The 25,691-nt window shown below is 41.4% G+C and overlaps 1 protein-coding gene across 2 annotated transcripts; it reads left to right on the top strand.

Moving 5' to 3' along the window:
- The first annotated feature begins 202 nt into the window (after positions 1-202).
- Positions 203-23,911, top strand: LOC127680048 (cytochrome P450 4A12B). 2 transcript variants are annotated; one of them, XM_052175622.1, is made up of 12 exons: positions 203-398; positions 1,738-1,879; positions 2,214-2,258; positions 2,691-2,818; positions 17,371-17,495; positions 17,811-17,965; positions 18,386-18,492; positions 18,587-18,777; positions 18,878-19,011; positions 19,882-19,946; positions 20,094-20,170; positions 23,418-23,911. In XM_052175622.1, exons 1-12 carry the CDS (start codon positions 210-212, stop codon positions 23,584-23,586), a joined length of 1,527 nt encoding a protein of 508 aa, XP_052031582.1. In that variant the 5' UTR covers positions 203-209; the 3' UTR covers positions 23,587-23,911. The 2 variants fall into 2 exon arrangements, with proteins under 2 accessions (XP_052031582.1, XP_052031583.1); XM_052175623.1 differs by having other exon boundaries at positions 17,907-17,965.
- The last annotated feature ends 1,780 nt before the right edge of the window (positions 23,912-25,691 follow it).

Below are 25,691 nucleotides of genomic sequence, written 5' to 3' on the forward strand. Positions count from 1 at the left end.
TGACACTTACTACTGTTAACTGATATGCCTTTCATTTCAATGCTTCCCAAAGGAGGCTATTCAGGTTTATCAGCCCTGGTCTTGAAATTAAGCTCTGCACACACCCATCTCCCTCCCACAAGTAGGTGTGGCAATCTCCCTGGGGTTCGTAGACATGAGGGTGTTCAGTGAGAGTGAAGGACAGTTGGTGATCCAGAAGCTGTTGTATCATGAGTGGCTCTGCTCTGAGCTCTACCAGATTCCCAGGAAGCATCTATGAGTTCCTCCAAGTAGCCTCTGCACTCAGCCTGCTTCTGCTGCTCTTCAAGACAGCCCAGTTCTACCTGCACAGGCAATGGCTACTGAGAGCTACCCAGCAGTTTCCATCCCCACCTTCTCACTGGTTCTTTGGGCACAAGGTAGGAAGGAAAGAGAAGGGTGGGTGGGAGAGCAGGGAAGATGAGGTTCTCAGAGAATAAGTGTCAAACTTATAGAACAGAGCTTGTTATAAAACAAGCACAGGTTCTTCATGGGACAGCCGGTTCAGGGTGGGATACATCTCAGGCTAGGCTCATTCCAGCAACAGGGACTCACAGCTCAAAAGAGTCTGGTCTTGATATTGATAGCTTTGCTGCTTCTGTCATCTGTTCTAAGAGCCCCAGACTTGGGAGCTTGTGGTTGATCCTACCTGAGCCTCGCCTGTTCTAAATAAGCTGGGCTTCTCAGTGGTTGCCTGCCCCCATTTCTCTGTCAACCTTCCCCCCCCCCAGCACAGAGCTTGTCTGAGAACATGGCTACAAGTATGGAAGAATCTGTCCTGTGTGTATGGTAACAACAGGCAGGAATCACAGGAGGTGCCTGTTGTCCTAAAGGGACTCACTTTACTATTGGGTAAAGCGACTGACCCTACATGTTTACCTAAGACTGAAAAAAGCTGCCTCAGTAAATGATTTATAGGTTGAAATCCTGAGGGTCAGAGAGATATAAGGGTTCATTGCTAGAGATGCACTGTTATTCAAAGTCCGTTTATTTATGGACCTTCCTCCTACATACCCTGTAGTGTTTTCTCCATGTTGCTAAGAGCACTGTATACCTCAGTGCCCAACCAAGATCCTGAGACAATTGTTCAGTCTCCAGAAATGAGAGGAAAAAGCAGCCTAGGGGCTGGGGAGGGCTTAAACTGTCACCTTTGAGGGGATGAGACAGAACTAGGTCAAAGGCTGCAGGGAGAAGCATATGACAAGGGTTAAATATTGACCACATTTAAGAGGAGATAAGAGTATATGGAACTTGAGCCAGAGCTGAGGTTCTGGGGCCAGATTCTGGGGAATACAGCTTCATCTAACAGGACCATAGTGTCTGGCTCCTATCAGTTCCTAAAGGAGAGCAAAGGTCTGGATGACACCACAGATAGGCCATCAAGCTCTGCTCCAGTCCTAGGTTCTGTTAAGTCATCTTCACTATATCCCTGTGGTTGTTCTGCCCTTTATTTAGAACCAATAACTAGGACAAAAGATTTTTTCAAATTTTACTCTGGAGGTTTTGTTTGGTTGGTTTTTGTTTTGTTTTGTTTTGTTATGTGACAATGTCTTGCAAGGTAGCCCAGACTGACCTTGAACTCACTATGTAGCCTATATTGGCCTTGTACCATTAGAGATCTTCAGGCTTCGGCCTCCCAAGTGTTGTTAGAATTACAAACGTAAGTCACCACACGTGGCATGAAGTATAGTCAGTAATTCATTTTTCTACTGATATCAGATCCCAATGGACCAGCAACTTCAAGATATTCTAACACGGATAAAGAATTTCCCAAGTGCCTGTCCACATTGGCTCTGGGGGAGCAAGGTGCGCCTGCAAGTATATGACCCTGACTACATGAAGCTGATTCTGGGGAGATCAGGTGAGAGTGAAACTCCATCACCCACCGCTGTGGATCTTTAATTCTGGGTTTATGCCGGGGTCCATGAAGTTACAGGAAGAAGTGGTGGTTCAGTTACTAATGCCAAAACAGTGCCTTTCATTTTTCCTAGAATATGCCCAACAATATATACTCAATACTTGTTTGTACCTAGTACAAAAAAGAGTAGTATGGTAAGATGGATAGAAGGGAATGGAAGACAATGGGAGATAGCATGAGGCAAACTGCCAAGGGGCAGTGATCAAGGTTTCATCTCTCTCTCTCTGATGTTTCTGCAGCCATCTTTGTTTCTAATTAATGCCTCACTTTTTTTCAGACCCGAAAGCTAATGGTTCCTACAGATTTCTAGCTCCCTGGATTGGTATGTATGGCCATATAAGTGTCAATTGTGGTCACTCTCCACTTGAGTTTGTCAAGAATGTTGACAAACATTCTCATTGAACAATGAGAGATAAACCATAATCTTCAAGATGTAATGTTGAATTTAACCTAGTTTCTCTTCTAACCAGACATTAACCTCCTCCACGTGTTTCTGTATCTCCTACTTACAAACATTCTTAGCCTGACATGTACGTCCTTTTCTCACTATTTTGAATCTTTTTCCTGTAGCTCTCATGATCACATCCTATGTACCAGTTCAACTGGGGAAAACATATTGAAAAATACTTGTCTTTTTCCACCCTTATTTGTCTTCCTATTCCTTCAAGATCTCCAATGTTTGTCTCTCCAAACTTCCCCCAGTCTTCTAATCCCATTGTTCATACGCTCATTTCACACAGCCGTCTCTCTACAGGGTATGGTTTGCTTCTGCTGAATGGACAGACATGGTTCCAGCACCGACGAATGTTGACCCCAGCTTTCCACTATGACACTCTGAAGCCTTATGTGGGAACCATGGCAGACTCTGTTCGTGTAATGCTGGTGAGTCTTGTGTGTGTGTGTGTGTGTGTGTGTGTGTGTGTGTGTGTGTGTGTCCCTCTCTCTCCACCTATCTGTTTTCCAGTCTCATGCATTCAACCCACTCACAACACAAACTCAGATTCTCCTCTTTACAATAAAAACCATCAGATACAGTCACATGGAATAGCAATTCATAATGTGAAATAGGTTCCTCAAAACTCAATGCCACAGAGAAGACCAAGTATGGGGAGGGAGGGAAAGAGGGAAGGGCAGAGGAGAGGGAAGGGGAGGGGAAGGGAGGAGAGGGGAGGGAAGAGGAGAGGAGAGGAGAGAAATCATAGTGGGTACATGGCCAGGTCAAACAGCATGCTTGATGAATGGTGAATTCTGACAGACACCAATGTTAGCTGTCCCTCCTCCTGGTATGTCCTGGGTATGGCAGCTTCAGTGATCAGGGCTACTCCCCAAAATGTCACTTTGTCCTGGGGCCTAGAGCTTCTACATAGAAATAAAAGACACATACAGTGAAATGCACACCAGGGCCACATTCTCACAGCCAAATGGGATGTACCACCACACCCCTTATGACTTTAATTTCTGACTTTATAGTGTTCATTAAACTTTTGATGAATGAGAAAGAGTTAAAGACCAAAATTGTTCCCATTAGAAACACATGGGCAGTTTTCAGAGGAACTGCCAGACTGATTTCCAGAGTGGCTGTACCAATTTGCAACCCCACCAGCAGTGGAGGAGTGTTCCTCTTTCTCCACATCCTCACCAACATCTGCTGTCTCCTGAATTTTTAATCTTAGCCATTCTGACTGGTGTAAGGTGAAATCTCAGGGTTGTTTTGATTTGCATTTCCCTAATGACTAATGAAGTTGAGCATTTTTTAAGATGCTTCTCTGCCATCCGAAGTTCTTCAGGTGAAAATTCTTTGTTTAACTCTGTACTCCATTTTTTAATAGGGTTATTTGGTTTTCTGGAGTCTAACTTCTTGAGTTCTTTATATATATTGGATATTAGCCCTCTATCTGATGTAGGGTTGGTGAAAATCTTTTCCCAATTTGTTGGTTGCCGATTTACCCTTTTGATGGTGTCCTTTGCCGTACAGAAACTTTGTAATTTTATGAGGTCCCATTTGTCAATTCTTGATCTTAGAGCATAAGCTATTGGTGTTCTGTTCAGGAACTTTCCCCCGTACCGATGTCCTCAAGGGTCTTCGCCAGTTTCTTTTCTAGTAGCTTCAGAGTGTCTGGCTTTATGTGGAGGTCCTTGATCCATTTGGAGTTGAGCTTAGTACAAGGAGACAAGGATGCATCAATTCCCATTCTTCTGCATGCTGACCTCCAGTTGAACCAGCAACATTTGTTGAAAAGGCTATCTTGTTTGCATTGGATGTTTTCAGCCCCTTTGTCGAGGATCAAGTGGCCATAGGTGTGTGGGTTCATTTCTGGATCTTCAATCCTATTCCATTGATCCGCCTGCCTGTCACTGTACCAATACCATGCAGTTTTTAACACTATTGCTCTGTAGTATTGCTTGAGGTCGGGGATACTGATAGCCCCAGAATTTCTTTTATTGTTGAGAATAGTTTTAGCTATCCTGGGTTTTTTGTTATTCCAGATGAATTTGAGGATTGCTCTTTCTAACTCTGTGAAGAATTGAGTTAGGATTTTGATGGGTATTGCGTTGAATCTGTATATTGCTTTTAGCAAAATGGCCATTTTTTTATTCGATATAATTTATTTACATTTCAAATGATTTCCCCTTTTCTAGCTCCCGACTCCCCGAAAGTCCCGTAAGTCCCCTTCTCTTCCCCTGTCCTCCCACTTCCCCGTTCTGGTTTTGCTGAATACTGTTTCACTGAGTCTTTCCAGAACCAGGGGCCACTCCTCCTTTCTTCTTGTACCTCATTTGATGTGTGGATTATGTTTGGGGTATTCCAGTTTTCTAGGTTAATAACCACTTATTAGTGAGTGCATACCATGATTCACCTTTTGAGTCTGGGTTACCTCACTTAGTATGATGTTCTCTAGCTCCATCCATTTGCCTAAGAATTTCATGAATTCATTGTTTCTAATGGCTGAATAGTACTCCATTGTGTAGATATACCACATTTTTTGCATCCACTCTTCTGTTGAGGGATACCTGGGTTCTTTCCAGCATCTGGCAATTATAAATAGGGCTGCTATGAACATAGTAGAGCATGTATCCTTATTACATGGTGGGGAATCCTCTGGGTATATGCCCAGGAGTGGTATAGCAGGATCTTCTGGAAGTGAGGTGCCCAGTTTTCAGAGGAACTGCCAGACTGCTTTCCAGAGTGGTTGTACCAATTTGCAACCCCACCAGCAGTGGAGGAGTGTTCCTCTTTCTCCACATCCTCTCCAACACCTGCTGTCTCCTGAATTTTTAATCTTAGCCATTCTAACTGGTGTAAGATGAAATCTTAGGGTTGTTTTGATTTGCATTTCCCTAATGATTAATGAAGTTGAGCATTTTTTAAGATGCTTCTCTGCCATCCGAATTTCTTCAGGTGAGAATTCCTTGTTTAACTCTGTACCCCATTTTTTAATAGGGTTGTTCGGTTTTCTGGAGTCTAACTTTTTGAGTTCTTTATATATATTGGATATTAGCCCTCTATCTGATGTAGGATTGGTGAAGATCTTTTCCCAATTTGTTGGTTGCCGATTTGTCCTCTTGATGGTGTCCTTTGCCTTACAGAAACTTTGTAATTTTATGAGGTCCCATTTGTCAATTCTTGCTCTTAGAGCATAAGCTATTGGTGTTCTGTTCAGGAACTTTCTCCCTGTACCGATGTCCTCAAGGGTCTTCCCCAGTTTCTTTTCTAGTAGCTTCAGAGTGTCTGGCTTTATGTGGAGGTCCTTGATCCATTTGGATTTGAGCTTAGTACAAGGAGACAAGGATGGATCAATTCCCATTCTTCTGCATGCTGACCTCCAGTTGAACCAGCACCATTTGTTGAAAAGGCTATCTTTTTTCCATTGGATGTTTTCAGCCTCTTTGTCGAGGATCAAGTGGCCATAGGTGTGTGGGTTCATTTCTGGATCTTCAATCCTGTTCCATTGATCCTCCTGCCTGTCACTGTACCAATACCATGCAGTTTTTAATACTATTGCTCTGTAGTATTGCTTGAGGTCAGGGATACTGATTCCCCCAGATTTTCTTTTGCTGCTGAGAATAGTTTTAGCTATCCTGGGTTTTTTGTTGTTCCAGATGAATTTGATAATTGCTCTTTCTAACTCTGTGAAGAATTGAGTTGGGATTTTGATGGGTATTGCATTGAATCTGTATATTGCTTTTGGCAAAATGGCCATTTTCACTATATTGATTCTACTGATCCATGAGCATGGGAGGTTTTCCCATTTTTTGAGGTCTTCTTCCATTTCCTTCTTCAGAGTCTTGAAGTTCTTGTCATAAAGATCTTTCACATGTTTGGTAAGAGTCACCCCAAGATACTTTATACTGTTTGTGGCTATTGTGAAGGGGGTCATTTCCCTAATTTTTTCTCAGCCTGCTTATCCTTTGAGTATAGGAAGGCCACTGATTTGCTGGAGTTGATTTTATAACCTGCCACTTTGCTGAAGTTGTTTATCAGCTCTAGGAGCTCTCTAGTGGAGTTCTTTGGGTCACTTAGGTAGACGATCATGTCGTCTGCAAATAATGATAGTTTGACTTCTTCCTTTCCAATTTGTATCCCTTTGACCTCCTTATGTTGTCGAATTGCCCGAGCTAGTACCTCAAGTACAGTATTGAAAAGATAAGGAGAAAGGGGGCAGCCTTGTCTGGTCCCTGATTTCAGTGGGATTGCTTCAAGTTTCTCTCCATTTAGTTTGATGCTGGCTACCGGTTTGCTGTATATTGCTTTTACTATGTTTAGGTATGGGCCTTGAATTCCTGTTCTGTCCAAGACTTTAAGCATGAAAGGATGCTGAATTTTGTCAAATGCTTTTTCAGCATCCAATGAAATGACCATGTGGTTTTGTTCTTTGAGTTTGTTTATGTAGTGGATTGTATTGATGGATTTCCGTATATTGAACCAACCCTGCATTCCCGGGATAAAGCCTACTTGATCATGGTGGATGATCGTTTTGATGTGTTCTTGGATTCGGTTGGCAAGAATTTTATTGAGTATTTTTGCATCGATGTTCATAAGGGAAATTGGTCTGAAGTTCTCTTTCTTTGTTGGATCTTTGTGTGGCTTTGGTATCAGTGTAATTGTGGCTTCGTAGAAGGAATTGGGTAGTGTTCCTTCTGTTTCTATTTTGTGGAATAGTTTGAGGAGTATTGGTGTTAACTCTTCTTTGAAGGTCTGATAGAATTCTGCACTGAAACCATCTGGTCCTGTGCTTTTTTTGGTTGGAAGACTTTCTATGACTCCTTCTATTTCGTTAGGCATTATGGGACTGTTTAGATGGTCTAGTTGGTCCTGATTTAATTTTGGTATTTGGTATCTGTCAAGGAAATTGTCCATTTCCTCCAGATTCTCCAGTTGTGTTGTGTACAGTCTCTTGTAGTAGGATCTGATGATTTTTTGGATTTCCTCAGTTTCCGTTGTTATATCTCCCTTTTCATTTCTAAGTTTGTTAATATGGATACTTTCTCTGTGCCCTTTGATCAGTCTGGCTAAGGGTTTATCTATCTTGTTGATTTTCTCAAAGAACCAGCTCCTGGTTTTGTTGATTTTTTTGTATGGTTCTCTTTGTTTCTACTTGATTGATTTCGGCCCTGAGTTTGATGATTTCCTGCCTTCTACTCCTCCTGGGTGAAATAGTTTCTTTTTGTTCCAGGGCTTTCAGGTGTGTCATTAAGCTGGTAATGTATGCTCTCTCCATTTTCTTTTTGGAGGCACTCAGGGCTATGAGTTTTCCTCTTAGCACTGCTTTCATTGTGTCCCATAGATTTGGGTATGTTGTGTCTTCATTTTCATTGTGTTCTAAAAAGTCTTTAATTTCTTTCTTTATTTCTTCCTTGACCAAGGTATCATTGAGTAGAGTATTGTTCAGTTTCCACGTGTATGTGGGTTTTCTGTTGTTTCTGTTGCTATTGAAGACCACTTTTACTCCATAGTGATCAGATAGGAGGCATGGGTTTAGTTCGATCTTCTTATATTTGTTGAGGTCTGTCTTGTGACCAATTATATGGTCGATTTTGGAGAAGGTACCATGAGGTGCTAAGAAAAAGGTATATTCTTTTGTTTTAGGATAGAATGTTCTATATATATCTGTTAAATCTAATTGGTCCAAAGCTTCAATTAGTTTCATTGTGTCCCTGTTTAGTTTCTGTTTTCCTGATCGGTCCATTGAGGAAAGTGCAGTGTTGAAGTCACCCACAATTATTGTGTTAGGTGCAATGTGTGCTTTGAGCTTTAATAAAGTTTCTTTTACGAAAGAGGGTGCCCGTGCATTTGGGGCATAGATGTTCAGGATTGAGAGTTCTTTTTGTTGTATTTTTCCTTTGACCAGCAAGAAGTGTCCCTCAGAGTCTCTTTTGATGACTTTGGGTTGAAAGTCAATTTTATCTGATATCCAGCTTGTTTCCTGAGACCATTTGCTTGTAAAATTGTCTTCCAGCCTTTTACTCTAAGGTAGTGTTTGTCTTTGACCCTGAGGTGTGTTTCCTGTAAGCAGCAAAATGTAGGGTCCTGTTTACGTATCCAGTCAGTTAGTCTGTGTCTTTTTATTGGGGCATTAAGTCCATTGATGTTAAGAGATATTAAGGAATAGTGATTGTTACTTCCTATCATTTTTGACGTTATTTTTTTAAATTTGATGGCTTAACTTCTTTTGGGTTTGATGAAAGGTTACTATCTTGCTTTTTCCAGGGTGAAGTTTCCCTCCTTGTATTGGTGTTGTCCTCCTATTATCCTTTGTAGGGCTGGGTTTGTGGATAGATATTGGGTAAACTTGGTTTTGTCATGAAATATCTTAGGTTCTCCATCTATGGTGATTGAGAGTTTTGCTGGATATAGTAGTTTTGGTTGGCATTTGTGTTCTCTTAGAGTCTGCATGAGATCTGCCCAGGACCTTCTAGCCTTCATAGTCTCAGGTGAAAAGTCTGCTGTGATTCTGATAGGTCTTCCTTTATATGTTACTTGGCCTTTTTCTCTTACTGCCTTTAATATTCTTTCTTTGTTTAGAACATTTGGTGTTTTGATTATTATGTGACAGGAAGTATTTCTGTTCTGGTCCAGTCTGTTTGGAGTTCTGTAGGCTTCTTGTATATTCATGGGCATCTCTCTCTTTAGGTTAGGGAAGTTTTCTTCCATAATTTTATTGAAGATATTTGCTGGCCCTTTAAGTTGTAAATCTTCACTCTCATTTTTGCCTATAATCCTTAGGTTTGGTCTTCTCATTGTGTCCTGGATTTCCTGGATATTTTGGGTTACAAGCTTTTTGCATTTTGCATTTTCTTTAACTGTTGAGTCCATGGTTTCTATGGAATCTTCAGCATCTGAGATTCTTTCTTCTATCTCTTGTATTCTGTTGTTGATATTTGCATCTCTGTCCCCTGATTTCTTCCCAAGGCTTTCTATCTCCAAAGCTGTCTCCCTTTGAGTTTTCTTAGTTGTTTCTACTTCTGATTTTAGATCCTGGATGGTTTTGCTTAGCTCCTTCACTTGCTTGTTTGTGCTTTCCTGTAATTCTTTAAGAGATTTTTGTGTTTCCTCTTTCATGACCTCAGCCTGTTGACCAAAGTTCTCCTGTATTTCTTTAAGCTTTTTTTTGTGTTTCCTCATTGTTGGCTTTTGTATTCTCCTGGATTTCTTTCAATGATTTTTGTGGTTCCCTTGCAAGGGCTTCTAACTTTTGATCCATTTTCTCCTGAATTTCTTTAAGTATGTCCTTCATGTGTTCCTGTACCAGCATCATGACCAGTGATTTTAAATCCAAATCTTGTTTTACTGGTGTGTTGGGGTATCCAGGACATGCTGGTAGAGGAGAGTTGGGTTCAGATGTTGCCATATTGCCTTGATTTCTGTTAGTGACGTTCCTGCGTTTGCCTTTGGCCATCTAGTTCTCACTGGTGTTACTTGGTTTTGTCAGTGCTGGACTCACCAGTGCAAGCTGCCCCTTCCCAGTTGGCCTCTGGTGCACAGCTTACCCCCTGCACTGCCTGTAGACAGGGTGCTGCTGCCCAGGCTGTTCAAATCCCGAAGCAGGCACCTGAAGGCTCCCGCTGGGGCCCGCTGGATTCACTGGAGCACACTGACTTCTCCCAGCTGGCCGCCCGGACCTGGTGATGTGGTGCTGCTGCCCAGGCTGATCTCAGACTGTCCGATGTCACTGGATTTCGAAATCAAGATGGAGAGGCCGAGTTCTGAAGTGGCTTCCGTGCAGCGAAAGGCGCTGCAAAACCGCAGCTGTTTGCAGCCCGGCTGGTCAGTGAAGGTCAGTGGTCATGGGCGCAGGGCCTAACTGGACCCTGTGTCGCCTTGGATCCACTGCTGATGGCCCTTCAGCTGGACCAGCCACTGCTGTACTGCCGCCGCCGCCGCCGCCAACGCTCGCAAAATGGCCATTTTAACTATATTAATCCTGCCGATCCATGAGCATGGGAGGTTTTTCCATTTGGGCACCTCACTTCCAGAAGATCCTGCTATACCACTCCTGGGCATATACCCAGAAGATTCCCCAGTATGTAATAAGGATACATGTTCCGCTATGTTCATAGCAGCCCTATTTATAATTGCCAGAAGCTGGAAAGAACCCAGGTATTCCTCAACAGAAGAGTGGATGCAAAAAATGTGGTATATATACACAATGGAGTACTATTCAGCCATTAGAAACAATGAATTCATGAAATTCTTAGACAAATGGATGGAGCTGGAGAACATCATACTAAGTGAGGTAACCCAGACTCAAAAGATGAATCATGGTATGCACTCACTAATAAGTGGTTATTAACCTAGAAAACTGGAATACCCAAAACATAATCCACACATCAATGAGGTACAAGAAGAACGGAGGAGTGGCCCCTTGTTCTGGAAACACTCAGTGAAGCAGTATAGGGCAAAACCAGAACAGGGAAGTGGAAAGGGTTGGGTGGGAAAACGGGGAGAGAAGGGGGCTGATGGGACTTTCGGGGAGTGGGGATCTAGAAAAGGGGAAATAATTTGAAATGTAAATAAAAAACATCGAATAAAAAAAGACAAAAAATAAAAATAAAAATAAAAATAAAAATAAAAATAAAAGAAACACATGGGCAGGCCCATGGGCTTTCTATTTGGTTCTCATAGTTTTGTTTCCATTAGTTCCTTCAAGTTTCATTCATCTAGCAGAAATATGAAGAGTTCCATCATTTTGTCTTCATCAACTAAAAAGTTGTAACTGGTTTACAAAATTCAAAATAAAGATAAGTTTAATTTTAATTTTTTTCAGAGAAATGGGTATGAGATATTTATTTACACTTAATTTTCTAGAAGATGTCTATATTAGTCACTTCTGTTGTTGGTGTGATTTTAGACCTGAGAAGAAGTTCCAAAGGGAGGAAGGGTTTGTTTTGGCTCATAGTTCTGAGGAATACAGTCCATTGAGGTGGAGAAAGCATGAGATGAGCAATTGTTTCATGATCCCAACCAGGAAGAGAGAAAGAGGTAGCCCAACACTTCTTGACTTTTTCCTTTTCCCTTTCTATTTAGTCTAGAACTCTAGCTCATGGAGTTGTTGTGTTCCCATTCACAGAAGTTCTTACTCCCTAAGTTGATTCTACTAATGCCTACACAGAGACACTCAAAGGTGTGCCTCAGTAATGCCCTTGGTCAGTCTTTTCTTTCTTTCTTTCTTTCTTTCTTTCTTTCTTTCTTTCTTTCTTTCTTTCTTTCTTTCTTTCTTTCTTTCTTCTTTCTTGCTTGTTTGATTTGGGGGGAAGACAAAAGTGTATTTATTTATTATTATATTTTATTATTCAAAGCAATGTTTATTTGTTTTAGCATCTGATGAATTTATTCAGCAGAGGCATCGTTTTCACACTGCCACATACAGACACAAACACAGATATAACACAATATCCATATTTAGCCCAAGCACATTCCTTTTGAGGCTCATTATATATCTTTATATGCCATAGCACTTCATTTAAATAGTGGATATTTTCTTTTTTTTCCCACAGGGAAGTCCTTGTCCACTTTAGTCCCCTGGGCAGTGACAATGTCATTGTTGCTCAAAGAGTTCAACCTAGCATGCTCCTAAAAGGGTTTCCTAAAAGGGTGAGAGTTTGTTTTGTCTTGTTCTTTTCTTTTTCTTTATTGGATATTTTCTTCATTTACATTTCAAATATTATTCTCTTTCCAGTTTTTTCCCATCCCGGAAACCCACTATCCCATCTTTCCTACCCCTGCTTCTATGAGGGTGTTCCTCAACCCACCCCACTCCCTTACTCTGGGGCATCTATCAAGCCTTCAAGGGACCAAGGACCTCTCCTCCCATTGATGCCTGACAAAGCAATCCTCTGCTACATATGCAGCTGGAGCCATGTGTACTCTTTGGTTGATGGCTTGGTCCATGGGAGCTCTGGAAGGCGGGGATCTAGTTGGTAGATATTGTTGTTCCTCCTATGAGATTGCAAACCCCTTCAGCTCCTTCAATCCTTTCTCTAACTCCTCCACTGGGGACCCCGTGCTCAGTCCAATGGTTGGCTGCTAGCATCTGAGCATCTGCCTCTTTATTTGCCAGGTTTTGGCAGAGCCTCTCAGGAAACAGTCATGTCAGGCTCCTGTCAGCAAGCATCTAAAATAGTGTCTGGGTTTGTTGTCTGTCATGGGATGAATCCCCAGGTGGGGCAGTCTCTGGATGGCCTTTCCTTAAGTCTCTGCTCCACACTTTGTATTTCTTCCCATGAGTATTTTGTTCCCGCTTCTAAGAAGAACTGAAGCATCTTCAAATTGGTCTTCCTTCTTCTTGAGCTTCACGTGGTCTGTGAATTGTATCTTAGGTATTCAGAGCTTTTAGGCTAATATTCACTTATAGATGAGTGCATACCATGTGTATTCTCTTGTGATTGGGTTGCCTCACTCAGAATGATATTTTCTAGTTCCTTCCATTTGCCTAAGAATTTCATGAAGTCATCATTTTTAATAGCTGAGTAGTACTCCATTGTGTAAATATACCACATTTTCTGTATCCGTTCCTCTGTAGAAGGACATCTGGGTTCTTTCCAGCTTCTGGCTATTATAAAGAAGGCTGCTATGAACATGGTGGAACATGTGTCCTAATTACATTACATTTATATATCTTCATATGCCATAGCACTTCATTTAAATAATGGATATTTTCAATGCTAATTCCTTTGTTGACTTTCTCAAAATCTTCTGTAGATATCTTCAGGACTCCAATACATAAATCATGTTCCTTTCCTTCTGCCATGTTTACAACAATAGTATCTTCTGCAGCAGGGTAAAGCTTGTATCATGCAAGTCCTTCTTGGTTAGAGATACTTCAAGATATTTTTTATTATTTGAGGTCACAGTGTTGCTTCCAAGATTTCTTCCTCAGATTGTCTGTCACATGTATTCAGCAGGACTACTGATTTTTGTGAGTTGATTTTGTATCCTACTTCTTTACTAAAAGTGCTGTAGGAGTTTCTGGTGGAAGTTTTTGAGTCACTTATGAATACTATCTTAATAAAGATACTTTGACTTCTTCCCTTCCTATTTGAATCCCCTTGATATACTTTAGTTCTCTTATTGCCCTGGCTAAGACTTTAGGTACTATATTGATAATCATGAAGAGAGTGGACAACATGATCTTGATCCTAATTTAAGTGGAATTGTTTTGAGGTTCTCTCCACTTAAGTTGACATTGGCTATGGGTTTACTGTAAACTGCCTTTATTATGTTGAGGCATGTTCCTTGTATATCCCTAATCTCTTCAAGACTTTTATTATGAAGGGGTGTTGAATTTTGTCAATGGCCCGTTCTGTATCTAATTAGATGATTATGATCGTTGTGAAATCTTCTTCTTCTTCTTCTTCTTCTTCTTCTTCTTCTTCTTCTTCTTCTTCTTCTTCTTCTTCTTCTTCTTCTTCTTCTTCTTTTTTTTTTGTATATGCTTGGATTCAGTCAAACTTTATTGGGTATTTTTCACCTATAAGGGAAATTGGTCTGTAATTCCCTTTCCTTCTTGGGTCATTATGTGATTTGGGAATCAGAGAAAATAATTGTGGCCTCATAAAATGAATTCAACAAAAATTCCTTCTCTTTCTATTTTGTGGCATAATTTGAGGAATATTGGCATTAATTCTTCTTTGAAATTCTGATAGAATTCTGTGCTAAACCTAGCCCTGGGAATTTGTTTGTTTGTTTTTTAGGGAGATTTGTAATGACTTCTGTTTTAGTAAGGGTTGTAGTTCTTTTTAAATTGCTTATCTGGCCTTGATTTAACTTTGGTAAGTAGTAAGTACTGAGAAAGATATCCATTTCTTTTAGATTTTTCCAATCTGGTGGAACCCAGGTTTTTTTTTTTTTTAAAAAAAAGTATGTCCTTAGGATTCTCTGGGATTCCTTGATGTTTGTTGTTATGTCCACCTTTACATTGCTATTTTCAGTCATTTTCATTCTCTCTCTCTCTCTCTCTCTCTCTCTCTCTCTCTCTCTCTCTCTCTCTCTCTCTCTCTCTCTCTCTCTCTCTCTCTCTCTTCCTCTGCCTTCTTAGTTAATTTGGATAAAGATTTGTCAATCTTATTGATTTTCTCAAAGAACCAGCTCTTTTTTTTTTTGATCCTCTGTATCTTTTTGTTTGTTTGTTTCTACTTTATTGAATTCAGCTCTGAGTATATTTCTTACTGCCTACTGCTTTGGGTGTCATTTCTTCTTTTCGTCCTAAAATTTTCTAATGTGTTTTAAGTTGCCACTATGAGATCTTTCCAATTTTTTACTGTAAACTTACTCCCTTAGCACTGCTTTATTGTGTCCCATACATTTGGGTCTATTGGGTGTTCATTTTCCTTCAGCTCTAGATAGGCTTTGATTTCTTTCTTAATTTCTGTCATTTTTTGTCATCCAGTGGATTATCCGGTTTCTATGAGTTGGTAAGTTTTCTGTGTTTCTCCTGTTGCTGATATGCAGCTTTAGCCTGTGGTGATCAGACAGGATTCAGGGTATCATTTAAATTTTCTTATTATCTTTTGGGACTTGTTTTGTTTCTGAGCATGTGGCCAATTTTGAAGAAAGTTCTATGAGGTGTTAAGAGGAAGGTCTATTCTTTTGGCTTTAGACAAATGTTCTGTAACTATGTTAGGTCTGTTTGGTTTATAACATCAGTGCCACCATTTCTCTGTTTAGTTTTTGTGTGGATGATTGATGAAGGTAGAGTATTAAAGTCTTCCACTATCAGTGTGGTAGTATCAATATGTAATTTAAGCTGTAGTAATTTTTTCTTAAAAAAGTGAGCCCTCTTGTGCTTGGGGCATAGATGTTAAGAATTATAATGTCATCTTGATAGTTTCCTTTGATGAGTACATAGTATCCTTCCCTAGCTCTTCTAATTACCTTTTGTTTGATGCTTATTTTGTCAGATATAAAAATAGCCACACTGTCTTGTTTCTTAGGTGCATTGGGTAACTTTTTCCCAGCCATTTACCCTGAGATGATATTAATATTTGTTTCTTGGATACAGCAGAAGTATAGTTCCTGTTTCCACATTCACTCTCTCAGTCTTTTTATTTGGGAATTCAGATAGTTAATGTTGAGAAATATCAATGACCAATGATTTTTGATTCCTATAATTTTGTTGTTATTGCTTTTGCTGGTGGTAGTGTGGTGGTGGTGATGGTGGTGGTGGTGGTGGTGGTGGTGTGTGTGTGTGTGTGTGTGTGTGTATGTTTGTGTGTGTGTGTGTGTGTGTGTGTGAGAGAGAGAGAGAGAGAGAGAGAGAGAGAGAGAGAGAGAGAGAGAAAGAGAGAGAACATGTTTCCCCTTTTTAGACTTTGTTGGTTTGAGATTATTTATTCCCTGTATTTTTGTTCGATGTAGTTAACCTCTTAGTTTGGAGTTTACCTTCTGGTACCTTCTGTAGGACTGGATTTGTAGAAAGATATTATTTAAATTTGTTTTTACCATGGAATGTCTTACTTTTTTCATCTATGATCATTGAAATTTTTGCTGGGTATAGTAGTCTGGTCTGACATTTTTGGTCTTTTATAGTTCCCAAAACATTTATTCAGGCCCTTCTGGCTTTTAGAGTTTCCACTGAGAAATCAAGAGCAACTCTAACACTTCATATGTTACTTGGTCTTTCCCTCTTGTAGCTGTTAATATTTTTCTTTGTTCTGTACATTCAGTGTTTTGATATTGTACTGAGGGGACTTTCTTTTCTGGTTCAGTGTATTTGAGGTTTCTATATGCTTTTTATATTTTGATAGGCATCTTCATCTTTAGGTTAGAGAAGTTTTCTTCTATAGTTTTGTTGAAAATACTGTCTGATTTTGACCTGAGTTTTTTCGCCTACCTCTGTTCCTATTATTCTTAGATTTGGTCTGTTCATGGTATCATAGAATCCTTGGATGTTTTGTTCTGGGAATGTTTTAGATTTAACATTTTCTGTGACTGATGTATCCATTTCTTCTATTGTGTCTTTAGTGTCTGAGATTCTCTTTGCCATTTCTTGTATTCTGTTGGTGAGTCTTGCCTCCCTGTTTCCTGTTGGAATTCCTAAATTTTTTTATTTACAGATTTCCCTTAGTTTTCTTTATTAATTCTATTTTCACTTTCAGGACTTGAGTGTTTTTGTTCATTTTCTTCCACTTATTGCTGTGCTTTCATAGATTTCTTTAAGGGGTTTATTTGTTTCCTCTTTAAGGACCTCTATTGTATTCATAAAGTGTATTTTAAGGTCTTTTACTTGAACTTTAACTATATTGGAATACTCAGGACCAGCTTGGTAAAGTTGAAGAACATATTGTCCTGGCTGTTATTGTTGGTGGTTTTATGCTGGAAGCTAGGCATCTGACATTGGGAAGATTATAATTCTAGGTAATGGTAACTGGTCTTGTCTTTGTTTAAACAGGTATTTTGTTCTCCAGTTTCTGTTTCCTCTCTGGATTTTAGGAGAATGTTGTGGCTGTGTTTTGCCTATTAGAAAATCTTTTGGGGTCCTGATAGGTATGGAGACTGGGGGTTCCAGGTAAAACCTGTTTCTGAGTATTGGGACCTGAGACTTAGGAATAGAGATGGGCTTGAAGGGCTTTACAAGATGAAGGAAAGCAGGATGTTCCACCAGGATGTGGGCAGAAACAGAGTGGGAACAGTAGAATTCTGTAAGGATCTGGGCATGAGATTAGGGCATTAGACTTAGAGGAAAGGAAGAAGAACTGAAGATCTGCAGAGGAGAGTAAACATATGCAATTAGCCTACCTTCTTCCCTGGTCAGAACATCCTGTGTTCACAGGGAGTCCCTCTGGTGTTTCTTAATTTAACTAAGTTGACAATGAAAATCAGCCATCACAACATCTGATATAGGGAGTCATAAAATCATATCTAGATATGAAGGAAATGTTCTAGTTAGCAGCAGCCTTATGGGAGACTTGGAGTCAGTTCTCTACTTCTATTACAGGATAAATGGGAACAGATTATTGGCCAGGATTCCACCCTGGACATCTTCCAACACATAACCTTGATGACCTTGGACACCATCATGAAGTGTGCCTTCAGCCACGAGGGCAGTGTCCAGTTGGACAGGTGAGTAATATCCATGAACTACAGAGTCTTTGGTCTTGCCAACTAATATGGTCTCATATGAGAAGCAGATGAAACAGCTTATATACTAATATCAACCAAACACAAGATTCTCTACCCTGCCTCAGATACACCACAGATTTCCAGACAAGTGGAAGCCTGAGTGGCCATGCCATCTTCTAAAATCATGGTGATTACAGGGGTTATAAGACAGAAACAGCATACATCCTAGTATTATCCCTGCTCAAACTAAGGGAATTACCACTTGGTCTCTGGGTCATATCTCCTTATCAATGTTCTGTTCTGCTGTGTTCACAGAAAATACAAGCCCTACATTCAGGCAGTTGAGGACCTGAACAATCTCTTTTTTCTCCGTTTATTGAACATCTTTCACCAGAATGACATCATCTACAATGTGTCCTCTAATGGCCGCAGGGCCAACAGTGCCTGCCGACTTGCCCATGATCACACAGGTTCTGTCTGTTTCTTTTCTCTCCCCTCTTTTACCAGGGTCAGACTAAAGAGGCCAACCATAATCTCTGCAGAGCCAGGTCCTTTGGTCCTCTGAAGGATGTAAGATGAATTCATGTTGGGTACTTTCCTAGTACAAGGAAGTTAAGATGTAGGATACTGGATGATATGTAGTGGTTACCTGGGGCATCACATTGGTGGTATTAAATGAAATCATCCCAGCAGGATCCAAAACGATCTTCTCCAGTTGTTATCCCTAGGAGTAGCCTGATTTCTGTCAGGTATGCTGACCTCACATCTTACCCAACCCTTGACTATATGCATCCTGGCCTCTAGGGGGAGTAGAGGTTGGGAAAGAGAGCATATGGGCCTCTTAAGAGTTGTGCTTTCATCTCTACCTGGTAACTACTATCCTTGTACAGACCAAGTGATCAAATCAAGGAGGGCTCAACTTCAGGATGAGGGAGAGCTGGAAAAGGTTAAGAAGAAAAGGCGATTAGATTTCCTGGACATCCTGCTATTTTCCCAAGTGAGTGTATGAAACCAGATGAGAGACTTGAGAGTTGACCTAGAATCACAGAGTAAGAAACAAACATTACTCTCTCATTTGTGGCCTTATCCAGATCAAAAATGGAAGCAGTTTATCTGATAAGGACCTGCGTGCTGAAGTGGATACCTTCATGTTTGAGGGCCATGACACCACAGCTAGCGGTATCTCCTGGATCTTCTATGCTTTGGCCACAAATCCTGAACACCAACAGAGATGCAGGAAGGAGATCCAGAGTCTCCTAGGAGATGGAGCTTCTATCACTTGGTGAGTGAGAGCTCAAGATAGATGAGATTTCTGTCTTCTGGTATTGGGAAGGTCCTTTTTGTCCCAGGTCTGTGTGACTTTTAGATGGGTCTCATTTCAGGGACCACCTAGACAAGATGCCCTATACCACCATGTGCATCAAGGAGGCCCTGAGGATCTACCCACCTGTACCAGGTGTGAGCAGAGAGCTCAGCACGCCTGTCACTTTCCCAGATGGACGCTCTTTACCCAAAGGTATGGACTCCCCAGACCAACTCAGCATGAGCTAAGAAGAACAGGAATTCCACCGTTCTTCAGCAGTTTTGAACTCCTGAAACATCTAATGGATTTCCCATGCCTTATCAGTTGTGATGAAAGGATTTTTACTTTAAGTTAGAATGTAGTGTGCGAAGTGCTTTGTATACAGTTAGGCTTCAGAAAAATCTCAGGAAATAAATGCCAACTTCTATATTAAACTCCAGCCTTTAGGCATTAGTTGCTAAATTATTACTTGATGCAAAAAATAAGTGTTGGGAGATACATTTCTTTCTATGGGTGAAGGCAAATGAGAAAGTTCAGGGACTCCCATGTCATGGATGAAACACATTCCACTGTCTGAGGATCTCTCAAGTTGATGGGAGAGTTGAGCTGATGACCAGATCTTAGTTCCATATCATGGTTGAAAAAATACCCACATAATCATTCATCATTGGGCATGATTTCTCCTTGTGCCACAGCGAAGCTGTTAGAGCAAGAAAAGATAATCAGTCCTGCTGAGGCTCCAGAATCTCATCCAAAACTGGATATAAAATAGTTGCTTTTGGAAGCTGCCTGTGAATGCTGAATATGGCAAAGGCTCACAAAGGCATTAGATGAAAAAAAGAGTTATCATTTATTTAACATAATAGTGATTCTCAAATGCTTTCTTGTTCTCCTATTTGTGCTCATGATTTTAGGCAAGTAACTCACACTCAGTGCTTTACCAAGCTCACCCTACTTGTCTGTGATAAAAATGATGGTTCCAGCATGTACACCATTTATGTGTGCATATACTCTGCTGAATATGGGAGCTAGTGCCTTACCCAATGGCATAACCAGTCATTCTTTATACCATTCACCCCACAGGTATCCCAGTCATGCTCTCCTTTTATGGCCTTCATCACAACCCAACTGTGTGGCCAAATCCAGAGGTATGGTGGGCAATGGGAGAAAGTCAGGGGAAGATAGCTCAAGACCAACACTTCCTCCCACTCTCACCCCTGGAGCTTTGGTCCCTTCATGAGTGGGAAGCAGGAGTTTGACTCCCACCCGCCCTGAATCTGGTATTCACACTGCAGGTATTTGACCCTTCTCGATTTGCACCAGAGTCTCCCCGACACAGCCACTCTTTCCTGCCCTTCTCAGGAGGAGCCAGGTGAGGTGTCCATTGTGTGTAATGAACAGAGGAAAGGGTAGTCTCTGGGTACATATCTAGTATCTGTGATTCCCTAAGTTCCTATGTAACATCTTCAGATATTTATATGTGGGAGACATTTTCTGTGTCCCCCAAAAGAGTTGGTATTTAAGGGTGCAACTGGGGGGGGGGGGGGTTGGCAGACTATTCTTCCCAAAGGTCATGTAAGTTTGCATCAGTGTGTGTTTCCAACTTTAGGGTATGTTGACATTTTCATTCATTTCTAGAATATGAATCTTCATACTTAGGTTTTCTTATGTAAATTGGCTCTCAGGAACTTGTTTCCCTCATCTTAAAGGATGAATGTATGTCTCCATCACTCTCAACCCATCCTACCACTTCTGTTTAATTCATCAATCAGTCACAATGATGACTATAAAAACATTTTTGTGTTATTAGAATTGTGTCGAAGTCGTGTATGGAAAAGTTGAAAGCCCACTGTGGTAGGGTGGACACCAATGAGTCTTCTATACAGTTTTTATTTCTACCCCAACAAAATTTCTACTGCATATTAAGATGTCTAGTTTCCCAGAGAACAAAATAAGGAGAGAAGTTTACATTACAGAGCTGTGATCCACTTAACGGTTTTGAAAAATGAGGAGAGTACATTGGACATGAGCTATCTATAACATGTACTAGAATGTATACTAACAAACATTTCTAAGACAGCTGTTGATTTAGGATATTACAGTGCAGAGAGCTGCTATGGAATGTGTAAAGGCTGGAGGACTCAGTCATCATGTGCAATGTGAACTGCCAAGGAAGTAATGAAGAGAAAGAAGGCTTCCTCTGTCCACAATTCTGTACTTCTACCATGCCTAATCAATTATCACAGAACAGGCACTAAGCATATTGTTTATCTAGGATAGGTTTACCTAGGGGTGAACACTTTCTCTTAGGGCTCAGTTAGAACTCACGATGAGATCATTGGCAAACGAGAATCAGGTAGTTCAATCACCATAAAAATTTTACCCTCTGTGTACTTTAATGCATTTTTTAAAAATTAGTAAAATCCACACACAAAAGTATTTATTAAAGTTATTTTTTCTCTGGACCAAGTCTTATGCTGTGACAAAAGTGCAGAGACATAGGGTCCTGCCTCCAGTTCAGCAACAAGAACAGAAAGCTGGTCTACAGAATCAACCATACCTGTGTCAAACAGACATCACTTCTTTCTTCTTTGATACTTTCCTTTACTCACTGAGAAGTTAATAGAATGATAAACATTCCTGGCACTGTCTTAAGCCCTGGACTGAGCTGTGGCCTCCAATGAAGCACACCAATGGCAGACCTTGGCAGACTTGAGGACTAGTTGCTCATTATTCTGAGCCTTGAGCAAGTGGAGGAGGGAGACAGTGACAGAGAAACAGAGACAGAGAAAGGACAATGGGGGAGAGAGACAAAGATGGAAAGAGGGGCAGAGAGAGAGAGAGAGACAGAGAGAGAGAGAGAGAGGGTGGAGAGTTTCTCCTTGGCCTCAACATTTGCTGAGATAAGTAGAGGCTAGAAAGGTAGAAGGTGAGGAGGCAATAGCTTACAGGGGTGTGGCTGCAGCTAAACTATCAGACACTGTCCTATTAGTTTGGGAGAATAGGAGAGTCAATATGAAGAGAGGGAATTGGGGGAACCAGTAAAATCCAGACAGAAAACTGAGGGCAGCATACAGGGACGGTCCTGGAATAAAATTAAAAGCCTATGGGTGCTTGTGGATTGAGAAGGAACTGGAGTCTTGCCACTGAGTGGGAGGCAGATTGCAGAAGCTCGAGGATCCCCAACCCGGTATATTCTCCAGGAATTTCTCCATTGGCATCTGAGTCCTATGTTAGAACCATATTGATTTTGCTCCCCCTCCCCCGGAAGACATGGACTCCTAAGAGTGTGATCTATCCTTCTCCATGTTGCCCTGACCAATAAAATCCCAACTGGTGGATCAGAAACTCTTAATATGGAGAATCAACTAGCTTCAAAGACTGATACTAAGAGGGCTGGTCTTTTTTTTTTTTCCTTAATTTTTTTTTATTCGATATATTCTTTACTTACATTTCAAATGATTTCCCCTTTCCTGGATCCCCCCTCCCTGAAAGTCCCATAAGCCCTCTTCCCTCCCCCTGTTCCTCAATCTACCCCTTCCCACTTCCCTGTCCTGGTATTCACCTACACTGCTGCCCTGAGCCTTTCCAGGACCACAGGCCACTCCTTCCTTCTTCTTGGGCATCATTTGATATGTGAATTGTGTCTTGGGTATTCAAAGCTTCTAGGCTAATATCCACTTATCAGTGAGTAATAGGGCTGGTCTTAACTGGCTGATTCCTTGCCTCACAAAACAGGATTAGAGCCAGTTTCAGAAAAGAGGGGTATTTGTAAAGGATTAAGACAGCAAGAAAGGACAGTCATGACAGGAGCCTAACATGACTGTCCTCTGAGAGGTTCCACCCAGCAGCTTACTGAAACAGATGCAGAGACTCATAATCAAACACTGGGTGGAGCTTGATTGAGGGCTGCGAAGGCCATAGGGACTATAGGAGGATCTCTGTAAACTAACCTAGACCCCCAGGAGCTCTCAGAAACTGAACCACCAACCAAAAAGCATACATAGGCTGGAATCACACACACACACACACACACACACACACACACACACACACGAGGCAGATGTGCAGCTCTGTCTTCATGTGGGTCCCATAACAACTGAGCAGGGGCTATTCCTAAAGCTGTTGCCTGACTGTGAAATATGTTTCCCCTCATTGGGATACCTTGTCTGGCCTCAGTGGGAGAGGATATGCCTAATCCTAATCCTACAGAGACTTGTTTGGCCGGGGGGGGGGGGGGGGGGGGGGTACTAGGAGAGAGAGCTCAAACCTCTCAGAGGAGATGGGGAAGGGGGATGGAGAGAGGGACTGTGAGGGAACAGGGAGGGTTGCAGTGGGTTAGGTGGTTATATGAAAGAGTTTGGAGAGAGGATAGGGAAGGGAGAAAGGTTGTAATTATATTATAATCCCCAAAATAAAATTTACAAAGAAAAAACAAGACAGAAAGAATTATGCCCCAATGTAGAGGTCACATATGTGACTTGTAAGGAAAGGGGCAGGCTGAGTCCTACAAAAGAGTGCTCTAGGTGTCCAGTTCTATGCTAGGGCACAGAGGCAATGCCTACACAGCTCACAATAGAAACCAAGGCCATTTATTTTATTGTACCTTTCTAACCCAGGAACTGCATTGGGAAACAATTTGCCATGAACGAGATGAAGGTGGCTGTGGCCCTGACTCTGCTCCGCTTTGAGCTGCTGCCAGATCCCACCAGGATCCCGGTCCCCATACCAAGACTTGTGTTGAAGTCCAAGAATGGAATCCACTTGCATCTCAAAAAGCTCCAATAATCTTCACAGGACAAGTCAGCTCGAATGGAAGGCTGCCTGCTATCCTGTCTTTCTGTCACTCGCTTTTGTCCCCAGTCCATCTGCTCACAGCTTGTTCTTCTCACCTTCTTCACCTCCCCCACCTTCTGCTGTGCTTCCCATCTCCTTGTCAGACTTGATCAGTCCTGCTCAACTTCTTCTGGGGTCCCTACCTGCATGTTTGACCTTTGGCCTTAATGATCTCCCTAACTTGCACCCTGCCTTCTCTTCTGTGTATTTCCTTCTCTTCTACTGCTTGTCTGTCCTTAAATTGAGCTTTATACTGATGTCATAATTAATTACAAGAGAAGTATGTGCCCTTATGGTTCTAAATATCTGTTGGTTTTCATGATTTCACCCAAATGAAGCTGAGCTCATTGCAGTGCCGTTACTCCCAGGCTATCGCTACACCTCTTTTTACCTTTTCCATTACCTATAGCTGCATTCTTAGGTTTCAAGAGCCGTCGTAAGAGTTAAAATCCAACACCGTCATTTAGAATCTCTTCTTCTGTCTCCAGATCATTTCTCCATCTTTCCAATGTATATGCTTACTTTGTGCCTGAAGTGGTAATACTGGCCCTGCTCTTAGTTCTATCAAGATTAGGACATGCATATTTGGAAGAGCCTTTTTTCAACCAACCTAACACAGTCCTTCCCTGACTGTCACCTCAGCTATCCATATAAATCTCCTCTTCAAATTCTCTACCTACCAACTTATGTTTTAAGAGTCTTGCCATCTGCCCCACAATAAAGTTCATAAGGTGGCACATGGTTCCTCTACTCTTTGAAGGAGAGGGAGGGAATAGAGAGATACTAATGGGAAGAGAAACTTTAGGAGGCTAGGAACAAAAAGGACACGTGCTCTCTGTATTACAGATCACCTCCAGACAGACCATTGGATCTTACCTGCTCCAGGAGCCTCACGAATGTGACATTTGATAACTACACTCACACAACAGACTGTTAGACAATAGACTCTGGCCTTAGAGCTCAGAGAAAGAAATGCACTTCTTATGGAAAAATAATCAGGCCCCCAGGCTACTAAAGGATTAATATCACTCACATCTGATTCTTCAGAAGTGCATCAAGTCAGAGCCACTTTTGAGATGAACAAGAAAGGCTTCATGTTTGACCAGTCAGATGAGCCTCAGGAACCTTGCTCTTCACAATACTAAGGAGACCGTGTATCTTAGCCATGTCATGTGCTCACTGACCTCACAGTGGTGTTGACAGCCCTTCAGAAGGCTTGGTGAATGCAGATGCTCAGAAGGGCGGGCAATAGGCCTTTCTACTGGGAGATCCCAAGTAGATCCTCCTACACAGGACTCCCTGTTAACTCCCTGCCACACCTCTCTCTGACAACCTTGAAAGAGAGAGGACCTAATCAATCCTGCCTATAGCTAATTACCACCTGAATGTTGTGGCTCATGACCCTCAGGAGTGTTTCCTACACACATACCCATGCATTTGCAACAGGTTCCCTGGGATATTGTCTTTTCTTTTAACACCTTACTTAACTTTGAACTTGCTTCCCTTGTTTCTTGTAAACACAAATTTCTTGTTTTTCCAAATTACTTATAAGTCGGAACCCTGAATGCCATAGACAGAACTCTTGGAGGCCCTCTGCATGAAATATGATGTCATTTTCTGCTTTCCCAAGTGGGTTTCACCCACTTGTACTACCTTTAGGCAGGGCATTTCTCCAAGTTTTCAGTTATGTTCTGAGAAGGATAGAAAAGAGCAGGTTGGGCATTAGTCCTTGTCCTGAATATTGTGGCAGGAAAGTGAGTTGAGAATGGACAGAATATTGGCAGTTATTTCGGCATTATATAATGTTCACAGTGGCCATGCTCAGAGGACAGCAAAGGCGTCTCACCCTCATTATGACCTAGACCTGTGAGTGAAAAGAGGAGCTGAACCACACAAGAGCAAGTGTCAGTATTCAAACCTGGGTTGACCAGGACAGTAAGTGACCTGACATTGACCCAGGAAATGGAGACATTGAGCAAGAGAGAGAAAACAATGCTTACTTTGTATATGGTGGCCCTATGTTAGATACAGAGAACAACTAAAAGTAGGCTGGAGAG

Source organism: Apodemus sylvaticus, chromosome 3 (genome assembly GCF_947179515.1).
Source record: "Apodemus sylvaticus chromosome 3, mApoSyl1.1, whole genome shotgun sequence".
NCBI lineage: Eukaryota > Metazoa > Chordata > Mammalia > Rodentia > Muridae > Apodemus > Apodemus sylvaticus.